Source organism: Lontra canadensis, unplaced genomic scaffold, assembly GCF_010015895.1.
Source record: "Lontra canadensis isolate GAN:19392208 unplaced genomic scaffold, GSC_riverotter_1.0 scaffold4, whole genome shotgun sequence".
Lineage (NCBI taxonomy): Eukaryota > Metazoa > Chordata > Mammalia > Carnivora > Mustelidae > Lontra > Lontra canadensis.
Window position 1 is genome coordinate 21,160,882 of NW_022630998.1, and position 21,737 is coordinate 21,182,618.

The 21,737-nt window shown below is 41.3% G+C and overlaps 1 protein-coding gene and 1 long non-coding RNA gene across 3 annotated transcripts in view; one reads left to right on the forward strand and one right to left on the reverse strand.

Moving 5' to 3' along the window:
* Positions 1–5,436, forward strand: part of FAM172A (family with sequence similarity 172 member A) — a 420,413-nt gene extending 414,977 nt beyond the window's left edge. For both annotated transcript variants that reach the window (XM_032846403.1, XM_032846425.1), the window contains one exon: positions 1,209–5,436. In XM_032846403.1, coding sequence (XP_032702294.1) covers positions 1,209–1,351 — 143 coding nt within the window. In that variant the 3' untranslated portion in view covers positions 1,352–5,436. The remainder of the gene's footprint in view (positions 1–1,208) is intronic.
* Positions 5,437–7,741: 2,305 nt separating this feature from the next.
* LOC116858828 lies at positions 7,742–21,737 on the reverse strand. Its single transcript, XR_004381022.1, has 3 exons — positions 21,543–21,737; positions 9,061–9,149; positions 7,742–7,883 (listed from the first exon to the last, which is right to left on the reverse strand). It is a non-coding gene; the product is annotated as an uncharacterized LOC116858828 (long non-coding RNA).

Below are 21,737 nucleotides of genomic sequence, written 5' to 3' on the forward strand. Positions count from 1 at the left end.
TCCAGGCAGTATCTCTCTGCATAATTGAGTGATCTAGGAAGTGATTTCAACTGTTTCAAAGCTATTCACTCATTATTTCTATGGTAGAGTCTTCGTTATTATTTTTATTTTTTGATTAAAAAATTGTTATGAAGAGACTGGCAAAATGATATGTTATCACAAGGAGTCGAAACCGATTAATATCCTCATCTGTTCTTATGACTACATCACTGTTTTTTTTTGTTTGTTTGTTTGAGTTTTTTTGTTTGCTTGTTTTGTTTTTTGCCTGTGTTAAACTGAAGGGAGGTTTGACTTGAAAAGCACTGTACATCAACAGAAAGAAGCTGGGGTAAAATAAAATAACCCTGTAAAGTGACAAACTAAACCTGTATTTTCTAAGTTGAATTCCTCCTGACAAAATAGGAGGCCTAGATGCTCTTTTTGTACTCACTGCTTGGAAAGACTTTTTTAGCTTTTCTAAAACTGGCCCCTAAAATCTTTTAAAATGTAGCCTCCTAGGACAATTTTCTAGGCACAGTCTCTTTTTAAAAAAATCTGAACCTTCCTGAAGCATCCCATATAATTTGGTCGCGGTGACCTCGCTGAGACAAATTATGTCTAACGGCACAGCTTCCGAGAGAGGCAAGAAAATTCCGATTTGTTTTATTCACTTGGGAAGCGGAGAAACGTGGGTGCTCCGGGATGGGTGAAGATGCCGGATTCCGCGCGCAGGGGAAACCAATCCCCGCGCGCGCGCGCGAAGCCTGGGGAAGTGGGTGGTTTCGAAGCGGGAGAGGGAGTGGCCCTTCCCTCCGAGCGCCTCGATTGGCCCGGAGGGGCTGAGGCCCTGGGGCCGCCTGGCCGCGCCTCGGGCACCCCGCGGGGGGTGTCCCAGGCGCGTCCTCCCCCGTCAGGGGCGGGAAGGGGCCTCGGGCGGGAGGCGGTGGAGGTCTCCGGCGGGCCGCCCCGGGGGCCGCGGGCGGAGATGCGCAGTGAGCGGACGTAGACAGCCCTCGGCCGCGGAGGCAGAGTGAACCCTCGGGCATAGGTGTGGCCTGGAGGGGCCGCACCCGGGGGCCTGCAGACGCGCGCCGGCGGCGGAGCCGGCGCAGGAGCGCGGGGAACGCGGGCTCCGAGGGCGGGGCTCGGGCTCCCGGGGAGGAAGGCGGGCGGCCTGTGCCTTGGCACCGAGCGAGGCCACCTCGTAACCGAATCTGTGTGTTTTGCAGGCACCGACCGTCACGAGCTAACTTCCTGGAAGAGCTTCCCGTCCATTTTCAAATTCTTTACCGAAGCCTCTGAGGCAAAGACCAGTTCCCTCAAGCCGGCTCTGACGCGGCGCTCCCACAGAATAAAGCACGAAGAGCTGTAAGAGGAGAACGAGCGAGACGGGGGAGGGGAAGCCAAGGCACCACACTCGAGCATGCATCCACACGTCTCCTAACTGCTTGTTGTCGGCGAGCAGACTCCCAGCCCCTCATTAGATTGTTTTCTTCCTAGAGCACAGGGTCGTGATATATACATCTAAATAGCGTTTTGCATTATTTCTAGATGAGTGCAACTGTCAAAGCAATATGGGCTCACTGGTCGTGCTTCCTGCGGGCTGAGCTCGGGCTTCGCGCTGCCCGTCAGCGCGCAGATTAAGGCTGACAGCGCCCTGCTCGGCGCGGCCGGCGCGCCTCTAATTGCCCTGACGGAGCCCGCGCCGGGGCTGCAGGGCGAGCGGCGTCTGCGCGGTCCTACCGCCCGCTGCAGCGCAGCCGCCGCTTGCACCGGCCCCCGGCCCCCCTCGATCATGTCCGGTTTTTTCCTCCGAACAGAAGCAAACTTTTATTCTAGATTTCAAACTTACATTTTAGGTTTTCGGCGAAGAGCTTCTTACGCCTCTTTTTTTTCCCCCCCTAATTAAAAGGAAGTTCCCCACAAACCTCCTCAGAAAAGCCAAATTTAAATTCAGAACGTGAATGCCGTGATGTACTATGTCGCCTTGGGAGTGCAAATTGTTCTCTAACAATCTATTTTCATTTCAAGACCAAAAGAAAAACTTTGCATAAAAAATCTATGAAGTACCCATTACACATTACCGCTGAAAACCCTTGCCATTTGAATACGAGATTTTACACAAGTCTCTAATTTCAGAAGAGATTGTTTAAACCAAAACGTAATGATGAGCAAATCTTTTAAGGGTGAAAGGTCCCCTTTCCAATAGAATTTCCAACTTTATCATTAGAATTGACTTTACTTTTTAAATGTATAATGTGTATTGAGTGGCATTGTAATTCAGATCGCACACTTGTTTTGCTTTTTAAATCCTAATGTGGAGAAAGTTTGTTGTTCATAATCCTAACTAGAATGACTGTCCTGAGCTTTCATAGAGTTAGACCCTGTTAGGGATAGTATTTATTGTCATCAGGAAGATGAACCTGTGTGCTGTTCCACCTTTTCCTTCTGAGAGGCCAAGTGGGGCTAAAATGATTCTTTTAGGTTTCTGCTCCCACAGAAAGGGAAAGAAAGACCTGGTGTGAAAGATTTTCTTCTTTCAATACAGTGGCATAATTTTTAGTAGTCCATTTCCTCTCTAGGGTTTTGCCCTACAGTTTCTACAGTTACTTTAATCCTGCTAATATCTGGCCAACACTGTGAAATACAAGAGGTAAAATAAGTTAAGATTTTGCTGACTTTTCAATTCAAATATTAAATCTTAACATTATCAATTTTTAATTACTTGAATTTAATTACCTAGGAAAGATTCTGTTTCTAGCAGATGGGGGTGTGAATTTAATATTTTTTTCATCCTTTTTTAAAGTATATGCAACAATATGCCTGCCTTATTTGAGGACATGATAAAATGTACCCAAAATGACTTAGAACTGTCTGACTTCTCAGAAAAAATAACTTAACCACCTCATGGATAAAATGTTTTTATATTATGAACCGATTTCAGCAAGTTTTAAAACTGGTAATATCTGTGTTTGGTATACAAGTACATTAATTTGTTCTTATAGTTTTAATGATGGCAAATTAAAGTGATCTTTTTTCAGTGGTCATATATACATATCTTTTGATATTATTTTAGCAGAAACAACACAGGAAAAATCAAAACGTCATTTTATCCACACCTGGATAATTTAATATGTGTAACTCCAACAATGTCAAGCATGTTGGTCTGCAATCTTCTCTGTTTTAGAAGTAAAGGTGAACTGTATACAATAATGGTACCTTCCTTTGAGAGGATTTGAAAATTGATGTGGATTGAATATATTTTTCAAAGTGTTATAAATTGTGTGGTGTTTTGACTATATGAAAGTATTCACAGGAAAACTAATTTTATTGCTTTTTTCTACCCAGCACTTGTGCAGTGCTAAATTTATGACGCTTATGCACCTGAATTAGAGCAAAGTAAATGGGCTCAGCTTAGACACCAAATCACTCCTATTCCTTCTCTTCGGTTTTCTCACTTCTCCTTTTGAAAACCTTTACTTGCAACTAGAGTGAATCACTGTTTAATTGCCTTTAATACTTTAAAACTACTGGGTTGTTAGCCTTGTTTAAACATCTATAGAGGGCTATTTGCAAACTTAAGTTGTGCAAATGTAATTTCTACTTGTGGATCTGAGCTGCAGCAGCCCGGAGAGAGCTAGGCAAACCATCCGAGACCGCCAACTGATAAGTGATAAGATTCCTCGGAATGTACGATTTTTTTTTTAACCTGTTGATTATGTGTCTGTTGGTATAAATGTAGTAAAATCCTCCACATCAATTTTCCTGGAGTAACAACAATCAGTTGGTAGGAGCCCGCCTGCTTGGAGGTGACAAGTGTTAGCAGTATTTCTGCTCTGATCTTCTAACCATTTTGGTTTCTTTAGACAGGTTTTTAGGAGAGTAGAGGCTTAAAGTTAGGATTTAGACTTTTTAAAAAATTATATACTCAGTTCTTAGAGCAAATGGAATGGGAAGCAAGGAGTTGTTGATAAATCTGAGATTCAAAATACTGGCTTTAGAACTTTATAAAGGTATCTAAACATGCAGCCGTTAAAAGTTTTCATGGATATTTGAAGGGGGGAGAAAATTTATTTGTAATAATTGTTGTTTTCTCAAGTTTCTGCCTTGTGCTTCGACCTAGATTGCATTATTGTTTATACAAAAAGAAAAAAGTAAAGCACAGGAGTTTCATATATATTATATATTTCTGTTTACCATTTTAAAATAAAAACAATTTTCCCAACAAGCAGCGGCGTATTATTCTTGCTCAGAGGTTCATTTATTTGTGTACAGTACAGAGGTTAATAAAAGCAGAAACTTGAATGATGGAACAGCATTCATCAGTATTTTAAACTGTATAGTTGCTTTTATTACTATTACTGTTGCTTTAAGGTAACATCCTAACTTCACTTGAACACTTACTGTTTGGCTTGGACCTTTCACAAAGCCAACATTTTTTTTTTAAGCAACATTTTTTTAAGGTGTTTGTTTTTAATATCTGAAATATCCTTAGCTACAGAGAAATTTGAACCCATTGTTAAGCTATGATTTTATAAAATACACTTTAATATACTGTAAAGAAATGTGCTTTCCAAAGCAATCTGGTGACATTACATTGCTCCCAAGTCCCTGTATAGGTCCTTGATGTATTACATCTAATCTGAAAATAACGTGTTTACACTTATTTTACAGCTTTTCCTTCTTAACTCCTTTGAGAGAGTTTGGATGACAAAATATGTTAACTATATTATCAGGGCTAATAAGTTAAATTTTTTCACATGTTTCTCTGGATTACCTGGAGTCCCAATCCAAACACATGAATGTCTCCTGTTAAATCATAGTTTATAACTGTAAGCTGACAGGTTCCTGTGATTCATTTAAGAAAGATTACTATCACAGAAAGTCTAAAAATTACTCAAAAACTTTCCCCATGCTTCTATAGGGGAAAATGTCTTTAAATAAATGTGAGACATTCTCATCTTTGAAATATGGGTGGCAAAAAAAAAAAAGAGATAATAGTGGTGGTTATTTTATGATTACTTATTAGGGGCTGTAATAATATAAAATAAAAGACTCCAGGAGGTACTCCCTTTCAAAAATTGAATACTTTCCTTCCTTCCTTCCTTGTATAGAGTGACTGAGTGGGAGTCTCTTGAATTGTTCGTCTTCCTTTTATCTAATATTCTATTAATCTCCAAAAAGATCAGTTTGAGTCTGGGAAAGGGTTTTTAATCAACACTTCACAGAGCTTAAAGCTACCCTACCTAAAGCGTCAGCTTTGTTAGGCGGTTTTAGATTTAAAGCATTGCAACTGTCATGCACTGTACTAAAAGTAAAGAATGTACACCAAGTGGAAGATGTTGAAAAGAGGGAAATAGCACAAAGTCGATTAACGGAGATTCGAGAATAGAAGTAGCCATCAAAGCATTCCAACGTTTATCTCGAAATCTATGTAGAGTTAAAAAAAAAAAAAAAGCAACAATGATAGTTTTAAACCTCACACTTAGGAGGGATGAATGTTGATTTAATTGATTCATTTGGATCAATGTTTTTAAAGTTTCACACCACTGATCTTTCATGTAGTGATGTCTTTAGCAGTCAGTGGTCTGACATGAGCCTTCTCAGATTTCATCAGTGGGGCTCTCCATGACATCTAAAATTATGCAACAGCCTATGCAGTGGTAACTTTGGAATTGGGAGACCTCGATGCCAAAGAGCATGGTTAGATTGAAGAACTCTTGTTAATTCTTAGCACAAAGGTTTTAGAGAGTGGTAATTGTAAATGAACCATAAAGGTTAGAGTCACCAAATATTATATACTGGGCTTTAATTGCTAGATAGGAGAAAGTCGTCCTGAAAGTTTGACCATTAAGTGGATACCATGCAGAGACCAGTATTTTTCCCTTCAATGTAAAAGCTTGAAAATGGAAATTTGACTTAATCCATGAGGCCTTCCAGGCAACTTTTCCCGGCCCTTTGCCTTGAGATTTATGAACAGCATTTCAGTATATTCTTTGTATTGTTGGGTTGAATTCTGTTTGAACCAGAGATGAAACATGTTTCTAGAAAGAAATCCAGGGAGGACCTGCATCTTTCTTTCTAGATCATTCAGCTTTTCTTCCTTGGCCATTACATAGGGTAATATGGGAGACTGTCATAGGTAAAATAATGTTGAACTGTACTTTGTAACCAGCCTGCAGTACCAATACAAAGAATCTGAAATGAAAAGACAACCAACACCCCAAGAATGATATGTCTCTTTTTAAAGTTTACAATTTGAATAATGAACTTGGATAGAAACTTGGCAGGAAAACAAACCATGGCACCATCACATCACCAACCATTTTCACTTTTCTGTCCAATTTCAGAGTGCATGTGTTTGTGAGTATTTCACTAGATCAGTGACAGCTCTTTATTTGCATAATTATATGCTCTGGTCTGAAGAGAAAACTAACCCCCAAATTTCATGGGTCACCAAACTGCAACAATCAATGTTTTATCACGTATGCTAAGCAAAATCTAAGAAGCTATATGAAGTTTCTTGGGGAGTTTTTACTCCTCGGAAAATTAAAGAGTTTTCCTCTTCTGAATAGATTCAAAATCTTTCCGAGTTCTTTGTAACTGAATTCTGTTTGAAGGCAAAACTAGAGATTAACATGTAGATCTGGATCTTGAACTCACTAGCATTACTTCAAAGTGGCTTAAGAAGAGCAGCATTTTTGGAACACTAAACTTTTAAATTCTAAGTACTGTCCATGCTATGAGGAAAAAAATTATTGGTCAAATTATGATGAGTCAAAATGAAGTCTGAATTAACTACAATTGACTATAAAGTTGATATCCTTCTTTGAGATAACTCAGGGTTTTTTTTAATAAGACCTAATAGAAAAAAATATGTATATATGCATATATGTGTGCATGTATACATACACACATGTGCATATACACACCCATCCATGGGGTACGTATACCCATCCTACCAGAAATAAACATTATATACAGTAGGTGTATGTCTTTGCAGTGCCTGCTACATAGTAGGGACTCAATGTATGTTGGTCACCAGAATTGTTTGTAAACCTGTTCTAAATAAATTTATGTTCAAATTCTTGAAGGCATTGTAATAAATATTTTTAAATGCCTCAAGTTCATTGGTGTCTGTAAATTCTGTTTGTATGTAATGTGTATTCGTGTGTAAGGTTGGCTTTATTTCATTAAAGAAAAATTGATTTAAACTGTTGGTGTCTAGTTTGTAGGCAGTCTGCCAGACTTGAAATACAATAGAGCATAGAGACACACGCAGAGAGTGACTGTTCTGGAGTTATTAAAATCCTGGAAAAATATGTCTACCTAGGCACTTAAGGAATATACCAGGTGCATTATTTAATCCTACTGCAAAAGGACTTAGGTATGAATTTCACTACTAAAAGCATATAATGCATTGCCTTTTATTTGAAGTGATCTGTTTGTAATAATATATTAACAGTTTCATTATTAGGGAATTTACTGCCATCAAGAAAAACATTAGGAAAAAAAGAGACATTGAGGGGAAAAGTTTAAGAATTACATAGCTTTGAAGTATTTTATTCTTTATCTTGAACAAAGATGAGAGATCTTTAGGTCAGGCATTAGAAATTTCCTAAAATATTCCTATTATTTCAAGTGAACAACTAACTTCTCCCAAGTTTTTAATCAATGTTGAATTACAAATGAATAACATTTTCTTTTTCTTTTAGTCTGAAATCTTAAACATCTGCTTATCAGGATCACTATCCACAATCACCACATCTCACCTTCTTACTGCCTTACTGAAATGTTCACCTGCTTATACTCCCTCTGCACCACCCCCATCATCTACCTCCCCAGAAATTGCTGTTTGGTGAAGGTCGTGGATTCCTCTAGGTGAAAATTCCTCATAACTGAATCTGTAAAAACAAATAAATAAAGTTTAGCATTTTTATCAAACAAAATGAGTTGGTGGGCACATGGGTTAACGCTACTGTCTAAGCACTAAAGACTGAAAAAAGAAAGCGTAGAATCCTCCTAGATTACTGTTTAAAGATGTATAGATTGAGGACCTGTATGCCTCTGAGTTAGATTACTTTGCATTTTATTTTTTAAGGTATAAACTCTCCAAAGGAAAATTGAAGACAATACCATGTACCTAATTACTTTTTCTCCCCTCTTTTTGACCTTTGAGGAACCTTGCTGTGTATGAGTTTCAGATAGGGCTCTCAGTTTTCTGCTCTGCCTGGGACACAGAGAAATCTGTTATTTCCCTCTGAATTCCACACATGCAGGGATTGACTGTGTAGCTGAAAGGCCTGGATTTCTTCCTTTTTATCATTTCATTTATTTTTGCTCAAGTACCACCTAATCCCCTTGTGAGTGAAAATTTCTGATCCATTTCATCTTCATGTACCTCCAAATAATTTCCAAAGGTTTCTTTTCTTGTTTCTTTAACCATAATTAAATAAATGGTTTTTTTCCAATAAATGTTTATACCTTCTCTAGGTACTTAGATAATCAGGATTTATCAATTGAAGAAATACTGATAGTTTGCTGTGGTGGTTTTGTTTTTTAGGTTCCCCCCCCCCCTTTTCCTTTGCCTCAGTAAATTACTTAATATCATCCCCTGGAATAACCAGCTCTAAAAATAACCCTAGCACAGAGTGTCATGATTTGGCTTTCATACAGTTTCGAAAGAAAAACCATTAAAATTGCATTGATCTCACAAATATTGATCTAGTGCTTGATATCAAATATCAAATGAGATGCTGTCAGTTGCTGCTGATCATTGTGTCAGCTGTTTGAATTTTTGTCCCTTTCCTTCTTCATTGTCACATAGATTCAAGTTGCTGAGGCTAGTAAGATTTTCATGATTAACACAATTAAGATAATTTTTCATATTTCTGGTTTGACCAAGCACAGGTAATAGTTTGCCTGAAATTTTGTTATGTAATTTCATGTATTTGTAGATACATAGATATACATACTTTTGTTTTTTAAAAACCATATATTTTATACACGGGTGTAACAGGATATATTTTTAGAAGTGTGTGTGTGTGTGTGTGTGTGTGTATTTTACAAAGTGTGACTCACCTACTAAGTAGGTTATGTTTCCATTTAGTTCTTTATCCCCATTTTGAAATAATTTCTGTCTGCATCCTACTTTCTTCCTGGCCACCTGTCTTTTAAGAAATCAAATTTGTTTTAAGAGCATGCAGTTTTAAGAGTATGATTTTAGAACTTAGAATGAAATCTTAGCCATTTCAAATGTATACACACACACGCACACACACACACCACAATAGGTAAATCGCTCTTGTTATTCTTACTGACAAAAATATAACTGCAGCATTTGGCCAGCGTGGAGTTTATAGAATTATTAAAATGAAATTGGGTCTATATAGTTTTAATACTTTCTCAATATATCCATGTTACCTAACAGGCTAAGTCATGTTCTGCTTTTATATCCTATCAAATCTGAAAATAGCTAAGTGCCTTTGGATATGTTTAAAGTCTCAAATCACCATTTTTCCCCTCCTTCCTCTCTACTTTGTACGTCAAAAATTGATGATTACATTACTTTGAAATATGGAACATTTTAAGGAGAAGACCTCCCTATAATGACCAGTTAACGCTGCTGTCTGACTAAACAGTACCGACTGGGAGATAGAGCAGAGCACTCCTAGAATACTGTTTAAATTATACAACCACATGCGTGTTTTTCACATTCGAGGGAATTAAAAAATCTCCTGCCGCATGTGTTGTTGGTTTATCTTCCCCTTTTCACACCTGATCTTGGTTTGGGTACTGCGAAGGGAAGCCGCTTTCCTCCCAGCACCATGGACAGCGCCCAGCGCGCCCCCTTCCCTCTCCCCTCCGCCAGAACCCCGAAGTTCCGGCCCTAGCCTGATTCCTCTCTCCGACCACTCCCTCGCCATAGGAAACTGGCTCTTGAAATCTCAGGATCTGAGCCCTAAGCGACAATGAGTTTTAAAAAGTATACAGTTTGTGGGTGGAGAATCTTGCTTGCTCCATGCCCGGTGTTAATCAGAGTGCCCCAGAGTTGACACACCATTTCCCTGCTCCCCGAATTTGCATCTACTTCATGAGGAAAGCAGCGCCACTCTCAGTCATTTTGGTGGTGGAAGTGTCACCCCCACAACTATTCTTTGCCTTATTTTTCACCACCACCCTTCAGCGGGCCAGCTGCATACAGGCTCCAGTTTAAGAACTCTACTATGAGCACATTTTCTCGGGGCTAGTGATCTCAGACGCGAGAGACCTGTGTTTCAGGAAATGTGCATCCAGACCCACGGGGCCCTTGGTCCCCACGGCTCTGCCTGTGGCTGATGCTGTCGGATCGGTCGTGTGCGCCCAGGTACTGGTTAATTACCGCCCCGGGGGAGGTGGCTGTGCAGCGGGGCGCCCGGCCCCCGGCGCGCTAAAGAGCCTGACAGCAACTTATTTGACAGCACTAAAAAGGGGGCGCGTCTGGCTCAGTACCCACCACTACCTCTTCTACTTGCAGACCTCAACTCCAAGCTCCAAATGTCGGCGTGTCTTCCTGTTTGGCTCGCTCTTTCTTTCTTTCTTTTCTTTCCTTTTTTTACTGTCGCGTTAAGCAAAGTACAAGAACTGAAAATCACTTCCGTGTGGCGTCTTTTTCCTTGCCTGGTCTCCCTAGCAACACTTAAGTCACCACTCCTAAGACAACACTAGTTTTTAAAGATTTCAAATTGCACCTTGCTTTATTGAAACTCGTCTCACTTGTTGGGCTTTGAGTAAAATCTCTTCCCTCCCACTGGAATCCCATTCTAGTCATCTACTCTCTTGAACCGACTTTGAGGACGAAAATGATACGGTTAGAGCAGGTGAGAGGGCCAAAAGCAAACTTGTATTAAATATTGATTGTACAAATATGCTTTCAAACCAACTTAATCCATACTTTACCAGAAAGAGCCAACAAAGAAAAGTATTTTAAGTGGTTTTTCCCCTATAAAATAGCCTCCATAAACCGCTTTCAAAATTGCTTTTGTAGAGTAACACGGATTATAATACATTGCAAGATAAAATTATTCTCTACCTGGCATGCTATTACAGTGAAAATTTTCCTTCAGTTCCTCAGTATAGTAGCAATGTAGTTTCAACACACTCTGTTTTTCTATCCCTTAAAAACATACAAATATTTTATTAAATATTTCACAGGTTAACAATATAAGACTGTTTCTCACACAGCGCTGCTTACACAAAGTTTTCCCTCTTTTTTTAGTGTGCAAAATCACTGCTGGGTTCTGTCCAAAGATAATTTTCCCTCATAGTTTGGTCTTTCTTGCGGTCTCAAAAGTCGTTTTGCCCAGATACTAAGGTAAGTCTGTGTTACTAGAGAAACCTGGCCATGCTGTGAGCTATTTAAACTGCGGGTGCCACCCTCCTACGAAAACTGGGGAGAACTTGGGTTGACAAAGTTTAGCAGCTGAAGCGCACAGGGTAGCGAAGGGGACCTGTTGAATAATCGCAACCTGGAGACTTGCAGATTCTGGATCTGAACCCTCAAGTGAAATATCTCCATAATGTTTGCATATCTTTGGCTGATATATTTTGGGGGAGCTCATTCCACAAACTGAGCTCCCATCTTTGGATAAATGAAGTATTTCATTCTTGCCTTCCTAAGGTTCAGGAGCAAGAAAAGAGAATCTGGTGCAGGGAAGGACGAGGGGCTTTCCTTTGTTGGTGCAGGAAAGTTGTGGAGATTTGGGGTGGGATATACAACACTGAACTCCTGGGTGTCTACCATTTGTTCCCTCAATCTGGGTGTTGGGGAATTTCCTTCCTTCACTGGGTATTTCCCTTTTGACTTGGGGGATGGGATAGCTAAGATCTCTATCAGGTATTTATTACTTTTTTAAAAAAATGTATTCTTGACACAGTTTCAGAATGGCTTTTCTGGGTTATTCTAAGTAAACCAGAAACTCCCCAACTTGGGTGGATATTTCAGTACCACAGTGCCAGAGAAAAATATGGAGAAAAGTAGTATAAGAAGCTCATCTCAACAATAAATAAATAAAAACTGCAATGATTAGGTCCCCCTAAAAGTAGCCTCTTCAACGATGTTTGTTTACCACCTGTATGTGTTCGATGACATTTTAAACTTTTACAGCACAGAAAGCATCCCCCTAGTTTTCTCCAAGCTTTTCTCTTAATTCCAGTCCTACTCTTCTGTAGGACTGCTGCTGTCCTGTCCATTTCTCCCCTTTCAAAATCTTTTAAAATAAGTTTTCTTGTCTCCTATCCATTTGTCAATGTCAAATATACACTGCCTATTTAGTTAAAGAAAAGTGTGTATTTCATATGTTATAAAAGAACAGCCTTTATTTGGTTTCTTGGAAATCAATAATCTCTTAAACACTTGCCAAGACCCCTTGGGGAAGGGAGAAATGTAAACAATAACTACCAAACTTCAACATGACAATATCGGTTAAAATCTGCAGGATGATCATTTGAATGCAGGGAGGTAGTAGGGAACGACTTCGGACTCCCGCGATTACACAGGAAGGGAGCCGAGGTGCGTGCCTGATGGCTGTCTCCATCCTCTGCAACTTACCCAAGGAGCCAGATACTTTGAAAAGTCGGGAGTTAATTCTAAATTTCCTTACAAGACACCTTAGTAGCCAGACTGGTCTTCAAATAATTTAGCTGGGCAATGGCTGGATAACCACAGGGAGGTTGCAAAAAACAGTTACCCCCAGTAAAAGAAATACCATGATTCAGTCTTTCCTGACATTATTAAAGGGTCTGATAACACTTCTTTATTTTGTCTCATGCTGTTAAAAAACAAAAACAAAAACAAAAAACAAAAAACACCTACTCCTCTGGCGAATGAAACTTCCAGGGAATTTGAAAATAAATCGTCAGTTTAATTTCTGCCTTTTAAAGTTAGTATGTATGCGAGGAAATAGAGCATGAAAACAACTGAGTTACACATTAGCTATCTAGCATTTTCACATTAGAAAGAAGAATACACCTCGTTTCCAACTTAGCCAACTTTTAAAACTATATGTGTTCCCGGAAAATAAAACCTGATTGGATTAAATTTCCAGGAGATTCTAAATTAAGCTCTCTAGAAGATAACAAAGTATATGAAATCTCTTGAGTAAACAGTTGGGAGGGCTTTATAAGCATTTGAGGATCTGGTGATCCATTGGAAGCACAACTCACTCAAATTTGAATTTTCATGATCAACTTTCAACCCTGAGAAACAAGAGCCATTTGCTTAACTTAATCTGAAACATATGTTTGCAGCAGTAGCAGGTTTTTGGTGTGTGGCTGGGGCTGATCAAGTTGTAAATTTTCCGCTTTAGGTTTTCAGCGCCTGCTAGTTTCAGCCTAACACCTAGAGAGAGACTTTGCGGGGTTCTTCACCAAAGCAGCCAAGGTTTGATAAAAGGTTTCCAAACCACACAGCTCTGAGTGTTATTGATTTTCCCAAAGGTGGAACATTTCCATACAAGTTAGTTCTCTAAATCCTAACAGCAAGTAAGAAGTTAAACTCTCTTTTGTTAAAGTGTTTGCAAGATGTCTATATAGAGGATTGGGGGTTTTCTTTTTTCTTTTCTTTTCTTTTTTTTCCATTTGCCTTCCTCACCTGCATCCTTGTCTTTAAAGGACACACACTAGTGTGAGAGCGGTGCATACTGTGAAAGTGACATCTTTATTCGACAAAACAATATGCAATTCTTTGTGGCTCATCTTAATTTTTTCCCATCAGAAACTTAGAACTATTGATTTTTCTGTCTCTTTGTGCTTCAACACAAAGGAGTTTTGAAAAGTGTTTTGAATATCTGAGAAGATTCACTAATGTTTGAAATAAATACACATTAGAATCCATAAATCACCCTTCCTGTGAAACAAGCTTTGGGTAGGCTTGTATTACCAATATTAAAACACATCTTCTGTGGGTATAAATTTCGGTATTTGGGTTTTAAACAAATTCTGATACTTTTAAAAATCAATTAATGGTATACCACAAAGGATAAATAAAAGTAATAAGTTCCCTAAGATCAGCTTAATTCATCTTGCAATGGCAATGGGGGTAGTAATGGCAAAGTGGGAGGTGGACTTCAGTGGTCAGCCTCAAGGATTGTAAATATCCATCCAGACCTGCTGATTTATCTTCTTCCTGAAAACCTCAGTCCGATTACTGAAGGAAAAGTTACTCAAGTGCTTTCTGAAATGCATCACATAGAGTAATTGAGCCATAAATATGCCCTCAATTCAGGTGCAGAGTTTCACTGAATTTTATTATTACACAGATTAAGATGGGTAACTCCCACCTGAATGCTACTTTAATCAAAAAGTGAACAAGGGTGTCAAAAACAAGGGCAATAATAACATTGCTGGCACTGTGCTAATCAAATACCCACAACTAGTTGAGAACAACGGTGCTAAGAAGCCGCTTTAATTCTGAAATGGAATGTCCTGAGACACCGAGCGCCATCTAGCAAGCAAAGTTAGAATCAAAGAGCGCCTGAGTCAAGCACAGAGCACAGAGACCAGGGAATTGGGAGGCAAAGAGGGATTTGGAGATGTACTTGCTGCGACTTAACCATGGGCCCAGTGTCACCTGAGCCCAGCTCTACCTGCTGTCTTCGACTCTCAAGCCAGTTCAAACAAACTAACTACTGAGGTGAGACAGACCCTTTCTGCCTCAAGCTAAGGCTAAAGGACAGCTCCTCACAGGGTTGCTTTTTGTCTTTAATTAGAACAAGCGGCCTTTCCGTTCCCACTCTCCCCGCCCCAAAACCAGCCCAGTGTCTAACTAATTCTGCACCTTCCTATCCAGATGGGGACAAAGAGCAGTGCCCGAAGGGCTCACCTTGGGCTGACACGACTCCCAGGGCTTCAGCGCAGAGGAAAGCACATCGTTGGGAAAACCTAGCAGGATTTGAGAAGTCATTCTGAGTTTACAAGGCTTGCCCAGGCGTCTCCTGACAGGCAATCCGAGCTATCTCTGAGTGGCATAAGACACAGATTTACTTCACATGCCATGGATGGACATGGGAGCTGAATGCTGCCTTATAAATAGTATAACTTCAGTCTTCTCCAGGCAACCGGGTCTTTGATAGTTCCTCTGGCTGAAGAAAAGTCAAAGGTAGCTAGGATGCTGCCCAACATGCCTGTTAGTTTGTAGCTTGAGGGGAAAGACAGCACTTTTTCCATTTCTTAAGGGTTAAATGATGTTACCTAATTATATAAAAATTCTGTGAAACTGGGCTAACAAGATGAATCTTCTGAGATTGTGATATGAAGAAAGTAAAGAATAAGGAAGATCTACTGGGTTCTATATAGCAAGAACCCCATATTTTTCTTTTAAGTCAGTCGATCTGAATTCAAAAGATCAAGAGGGCTCATCTCAGTAATACGTCTGCTTTCTAAAGTACTTCTGTTGAGCCTTTCCTGAATTTTACTCGAAGATTGGGAGTGGAGGGACAGAAATCCAATGTACATATATGCTAGCCTTAAACTCTCCTAATTTCCTGCTATTGATGATTGCCTTTGTAATGACTCATTGATTCACACTTCTTAGAATATAGAGCAGGAACTTAGGTTTCCTATTGTTCTGGCCCCTGCCCCAACCCCACACATACAATTTTTCCCAGTGAAGTGTTTTCTAAAAAACAACCACCACCACCAACATCCAGCCACAAAAGAAAGAAAGATAGATAGAAAGAAATCTTAGAAAATGGCTATCACAATATTCCAGTTGAGTTTTAAACGCTAGTCCACTCCCAGGTTTACTTCTCAATTAAAACAGGCATAACAGATATGAAATAACACATCTCTTTATTTTTCTACTATGCTATTTACTGTGCAAAACAGCCATATTGAGAATAAAGGAACCATTTGATAAGAATATGTTCAATGTGCTCATTAAAATATCTCCACAGGTATTTACAGGGGGAAAAAAAATCAGACGAAAATCATAACCCCTCCTCCAACAAACCTAAGCCAATAAAGAAAGGATCTGAGAGCTTAATCCACAATTTCCAAAACATCTAAAACATTTCCACAAAAACTTCGATGCCTCCTGATGCCTGAAAACATATGTAAGGATCTCAGGATGGCAAGAGGATACAATTCACACTGCCTCTTCTTCCTCTATGAAGTTCAGAGAAGTTCCCAGGCCAGTCTTGCCTCAGCTCACAATAAAAATTTAACTTTTTTTTTTTTTTTTGGTGTCTTGTTAAATAGCACATTTCTCCCATCAAGGTCTTCTTAAACACTGAACCTTCTCCTAGACAGGGTACCCAGCTGTTTAATTTAACATTGATTTATTGCTTTTAAAAGTAAATTTACACACATGCCAGCAGCGCTCCGTTTTGTTTCCCCAGACTCTGAGATTTATTTTCTACTTAGCGCTTGTCTGACAAAACAATGTCCTTTAACTTTATTACACATCGATGAGGAAATCTGTCTTATTTTTGCTTGGATTTATTGCTGTGTTGCTTGTGGGGACTTTTGTGATCCAGAAAGGCTGAGGTCCAAAAATAAATAGAAAATTAAACAGAGCTGATCACAAAATAATAGTCAAAACCTAGAATATGGCCCAGCATCTACCAGCCTGCTGGGGGGTTGCCGGGACCAGGGGGAAGAAGCTCCCTTAGTGAGTACGGTTACTCAGGAAGAAAACAAATTACTTAAATGGGCAGGTAGCGTTTGAAAGTGAAGTAGCCAAATCTGAGTTCTGTAAAATCTCCAAGTTCTTGGTTCAAATGTATTTGGAATTATAGGGCCGGGAGGTGCCTCTGCATGACTTCCCACCCATGGCCGCCTTACCTCCGTGAAGAACTCCCAATTACCACAAGTTCGTGATGACTGAGCCCAAGGGAATTAAGATGGACTTTGAAGCAGCTTTTACGGTACACTTCATCTACATTTGGGTTTTCTTTAGTTCTCATTAAAAGGGCCACTTTCTTCTTTTCATTGATATACTGTCTTTGTGTCCTTCATTTCACACTCTTTTAAAAAGTTCTCTCATCAGATCAAGTGCAAAAAGGAGGGATGACATAATAACCATCATAAGCATGATAACAACAACAAACAACTGGTACTGTGGGTTTAAAGCTTTTTAAAAAGAAAGTTTTCTCCTCTCTGAGGCATGGCCCTTCAACAATTAAAAAAAAAAAAGCTAGGGTTGAGAATGGACATAATAAAAGTGTTTCTAAGATTCAATTATAAATACAGGCAGGCTTCAAAAATCCGTGTGTGTGAGAGATGAGCTGTCCTCTCCCAACCTGATTTTTCACAGAGGCATCTAATAATCACCTTCGAGGTGTTCAAACAAGGACACTATCCCTTTTCTAGTGAGAAGTAAGGATGTGACAGGTTTTGTTACTGGGGCGAGGGAGAACTTTGCAAAGTATTGCCTTTCTTTCCCTCACAAATACACCATCTTTGACTGAAGACCTCTGCCTGAGAGCTTGACTCCTCTGCTGTCTCAGCCAGTCTGGTCAGTGAGTCCACAAAAACATGTTAAAATGTTTCAGCAATTTTTCCCAACCCCAAAAGATGTTTAAAAGTTAACAGAACATTCTTTCTCCTGAAAAGCATCAAGACCCATTTGCACACTCACTTCCTACCTAAAAAGAGAAAGAAAGGAAAGGAAAAGGAAGGAAAAGAGGGGGAAAAAAGAAAGAGCTCCGCGTTAAAAAGGGGAGGAGTGGGAGTAACTGCGAAACCTTGAAAATTCTCCTATTCATATTAGGGTTTTTTTTTTTTTTTTCTTTCTTTTTTTTTTTTTTTTTTCTTTTCCTCTCCCTTTCCTTGTTTGCCCTTTGAAAAGGAGTCCTGTCACTCAGAAAGGAGCTGTTTCTTCAACCTCCTCCCCATCCACCCACCAGCCGGCCCCCCTCAGCCTCACAGCCTGGCCGAGGCCCACCCCGCGGCCCTCCCCGCACACACAGTTCCTTCCAAGTGCTTTTCAAGTAAGAGCTGGAGATGAGAGGTGCGGCTTCTCCAACGCAGAGCCAGACAAGTACTTCTCTTCCCGGCAGAGCGCGGCCCGGGCGCAGCCAGCCCGAGGCGGCCGCTGCTTTTTATGTCAAGAAGCCACCAGGCACCCCGGGCTGGCCGCCCCTCCCCGCCGCGGGCCCGCAACGCGGCGCTCGAGCCGTCACGTGCCCGCGCCCCGCGCCCCACGGAGCCCTTTGTTAGCCCCGCGGGCCCACGCGCGGCCGCAGCGGCTGCAGGGTGCGGCCGCGCCGAGGCTCCGAGCTGACCGCCGGGCCGGCCCGGCTTTGCCTCGGCTCGCCCGGACAGCCCCGAAACACCTTGGGCGGACGCGCCGAGCGCTTGGCCCATTGAGATTCCCAGCGCTTTGGGGGAAACGGATCCGGGCCACCCCCTATGTTTCAAACCAAAGGCACAAAGGGGGGCGAGAGGCCCAAGGAGGGCGCGCCTCCGCACAGGGGAGTAACCACTGGGCTGACTTCCCTCCTCCTTTCCATTACGCCTCACCAGTTTCTCGTCTTTTTTTTCCTCTTATCCTCTGCCACGCTCAGAGGCTCGGTGGGTGGGAGTGTGTGTGTGTGTGTGTGTGTGTGTAAATGTGTGTGTGCGTGTGTGCAGTTAGGTGGAAATTTCATAAGAATATGTTCTACACTTATAAACTTGCCAGAATGGGGGAGTATACTCTCCAGTAAATGCACTGGTGGGAGAGTTTAAGCGACTTATTTGGGAGGAAATAGGGGGTCAGATTTGGTCTAAGTGGAACATCTGCAAAACATTCAAGCAGCTTATTCAACAAAGAATCTAGCCATTTATTGTAGAAATAATAAAAAGCCACTAATGATTATGGTTCCCACCCCTTCCCCCAAAAGGCCAAATCCTAATGAAATAATTCAAAGGTAGGCCTCATTTCCTAATAGTGGAATTAAACAACAACAAAAAAGAGCCCAACTAAACTTTCCAGCTCTGCTTTCTTAAGGGCCTGGGAACCTTGCTGAGAAATTAGGTAAATAAAAGGCGGGCTGGAATTTCTGTTGAGCTCAGGCTGCAGTGCCCCGACTTGCACATAGTTGTGCTTTGATACACAATTAAATTACAGTAAATTCCTCCTTAAATAATAAAATTTGGAAGACTCTTCAGGATTCGAAGATGTCTGGGGTTAAGTAGCTTTTAAACCGTCAGTTTTCAAATGGTTTGTGCAATGAATAGCTACCTTTAAATCCTAAAACCATTATAAATATGCTATACATCTGGGTGCCAGTTTATCTCTCCATATTTCTTTTTAAAATGAGGGAAGCATTCATAAAAAGCTACTTGGCACACTTTATTTTAGGAAAGCAGATGTTAATTTTTTCACGTATCATTTTATGACCAAGTACATGTGTAACGTTGGAAAGCATCCAGAACGCCTCTATTATTTGCTAAATGACTGTTAGTTGAGGCATATTATTCTCAGCCTTACCATGGTATAGGTTATATCAATAAAGTAAACATCTGTGATTTTTTTTTTTTTTTTAACCAGGGGAAGGGGGTATAAAGAGTTACTATAAACGAGGGGGGAAAAAGAGTTTGGGCAGGAAGAGCACACCTGCGTTGTAGCAAATAGGATATTTATATTGTTCGGTGCAAAAACAAAGTCCCTCAGTCGGGCACTCGGGGATATTTACATGGCGGGAGATAAAGTTGAAAGCCTTTCCTGGCGTGCCAAATGGGATTCTCCCTGTGGCCTTCTGCGTCGCAAGATAACAGGTACTGAGCGCTCCTGGCGGCGTCGGGCCTTTGCCCGCCGCACTCCCCTCCCCCGCAAGCCAGCCCCAGGCCCAGCCCGGGTTGAGCCAGGCGCTCAGGCTCTAGGAATTCCCAGGCACCGCGGAAATTTCAGCGGGGTTCCCAGCCTAGAAATATGCTCGGGAAGCGTCCTCATTTGCCCTGCGTCGCTCGAGGACGCCGGCGCCCAGGATGAGCCAGTGGCGTGATAATTAATGGAATACAATATTTATGGTCCGATGTATTGACTCTGAGGCAAGCGCGCCGTGTAGACAGTCCGTGGGGGTCTGACAAACAGGAGGTGAGTGAACAAACGTAATGACCAGAGTATTTATGTCTATCCGGTTTACTCACTTAAACCTGAGGTATGGAACATCATGATAAATATTAATATCCACCTAGACAGCTCCACCGTCCTCCTAAGCTCTCCCTTCCTGAATGCTGCCCTTTACAAAAAGGCCAGAGAAGAGGTTTTTAACATAAAATGCTGCAAATATGAAAAATAGGTCACCAATAAAATTGGTCTCAGCATGGAGCGTAATTGCAACAAAGTGCCACCGAGTAAAATCGAGGAGTGAGCTGGCTGGGGCGGCACAGTCGCGAACCATCTGGTGTGTATTAAAAGTGGTGCTGTAAATATTGCTGAGAGCTAATGCATTATCGGCTTCTATAAGTGCACAGGGCCTGCAAGCTTTCCATATGTTAGAATATGTAGATCGGGCGAGCGTAGAGAAAGGTGTCCTATCAATTATAGGCTTCTAAAGCATGGTTTTGCCCCCTCTTTGTGGGATTTTGGTCCAAAAGTGTAGAATATTCATTCTCAATTTCTCCTTCCCACCCCCTCCCTTTCCCTCTTCTCTCAGCTCGCTCTTTCTCTTTTTCTCCAGCTCTTTCTCCCAGCTCCCTCCTTCCATCCCCTCCTCCTCCTCCCTCCCTTCTCTCCAAGGGGATAGGACAGGCTTTGCTGACGTCACTTCACATCAGTAAAAGAGAGTAACTGTTTCAGAGAGAGGGAGGAAAAAAATTCATCTGTTTTTCATCAGTGCTAAAGTTTTGCCTTTTTAATAGAAATGAGCTGCCCAGCCTGAGTACTCCTTCTGTTTTGAAGCTTTTGGGGTGGGAGGGGGGTGGTCAAAGAGATTGGGAGGTGCTCTTCATCCTGTGAGCTGAATCATCCTATAAGTGGCTCTAATGCCAGAATCAGTTCAAATAGATGAAACTAATTAAAATAAGATGTAACGATGATGTCTTCAAGAAGCTGCACATCCACACCTACTAGGCACCTTTTGCCAAGGAGGGTGGAGGGCTTCTGGTTCCAAGGCTCTTCTGCTCTGAGTCCTGGAACTTCTTCCCTACTCTCCCGTTCCTCTCTTCATAATTCCACCCCCCACATACCGAAACCGCCACACGCAGCACAGCTAATAATTTTCCTGCTGTCACATTACTTTTCTAGGGAAATCAGAGTGCTCCTTTTCCTGACCACACCCCACATTTAAGAGTTTACTCTAACTACCCCCTCCTCTCCTCTGAGGTCCCTCCTCCCATGTCCCTCAGCTCCAGGTCTGTACGCAAATCCAGCACTCGGAAAGTGCTTCACATTGTCCCACAGAGATCATTTTCTGTCTCCCCAAACTGTCCTCACCTCTTTCATTCTCCCTGTTCCGTGTCATCCTCCCCTTCCCCTTCTTTCCTGCCCACCTCGCCCTCTGGTGCACACATAGGACAGACCGCCAGCACTTCCAGTGTGGATAAACCTGCTGCGAGTGACAACCCAAGTTCAATCAGCAAATAAATAAAACTCTTACTTTTTTTTTTTGGCTGCCGGCTGCATTCCCCCTCTGGCCGTTGCCTCCTTTAATTATAGGAGCTATATTTCTTCCCTGGGAGACATTCGAGGGGATTTTTAGTTGGAAACTCGTTTCTGCTGAGTTATTTTGGAGCCAGGACCAGTGAGTGAGTGGCCCGTACCCACAGGCTTTGAGTGAAGTGCAGATTGAGAC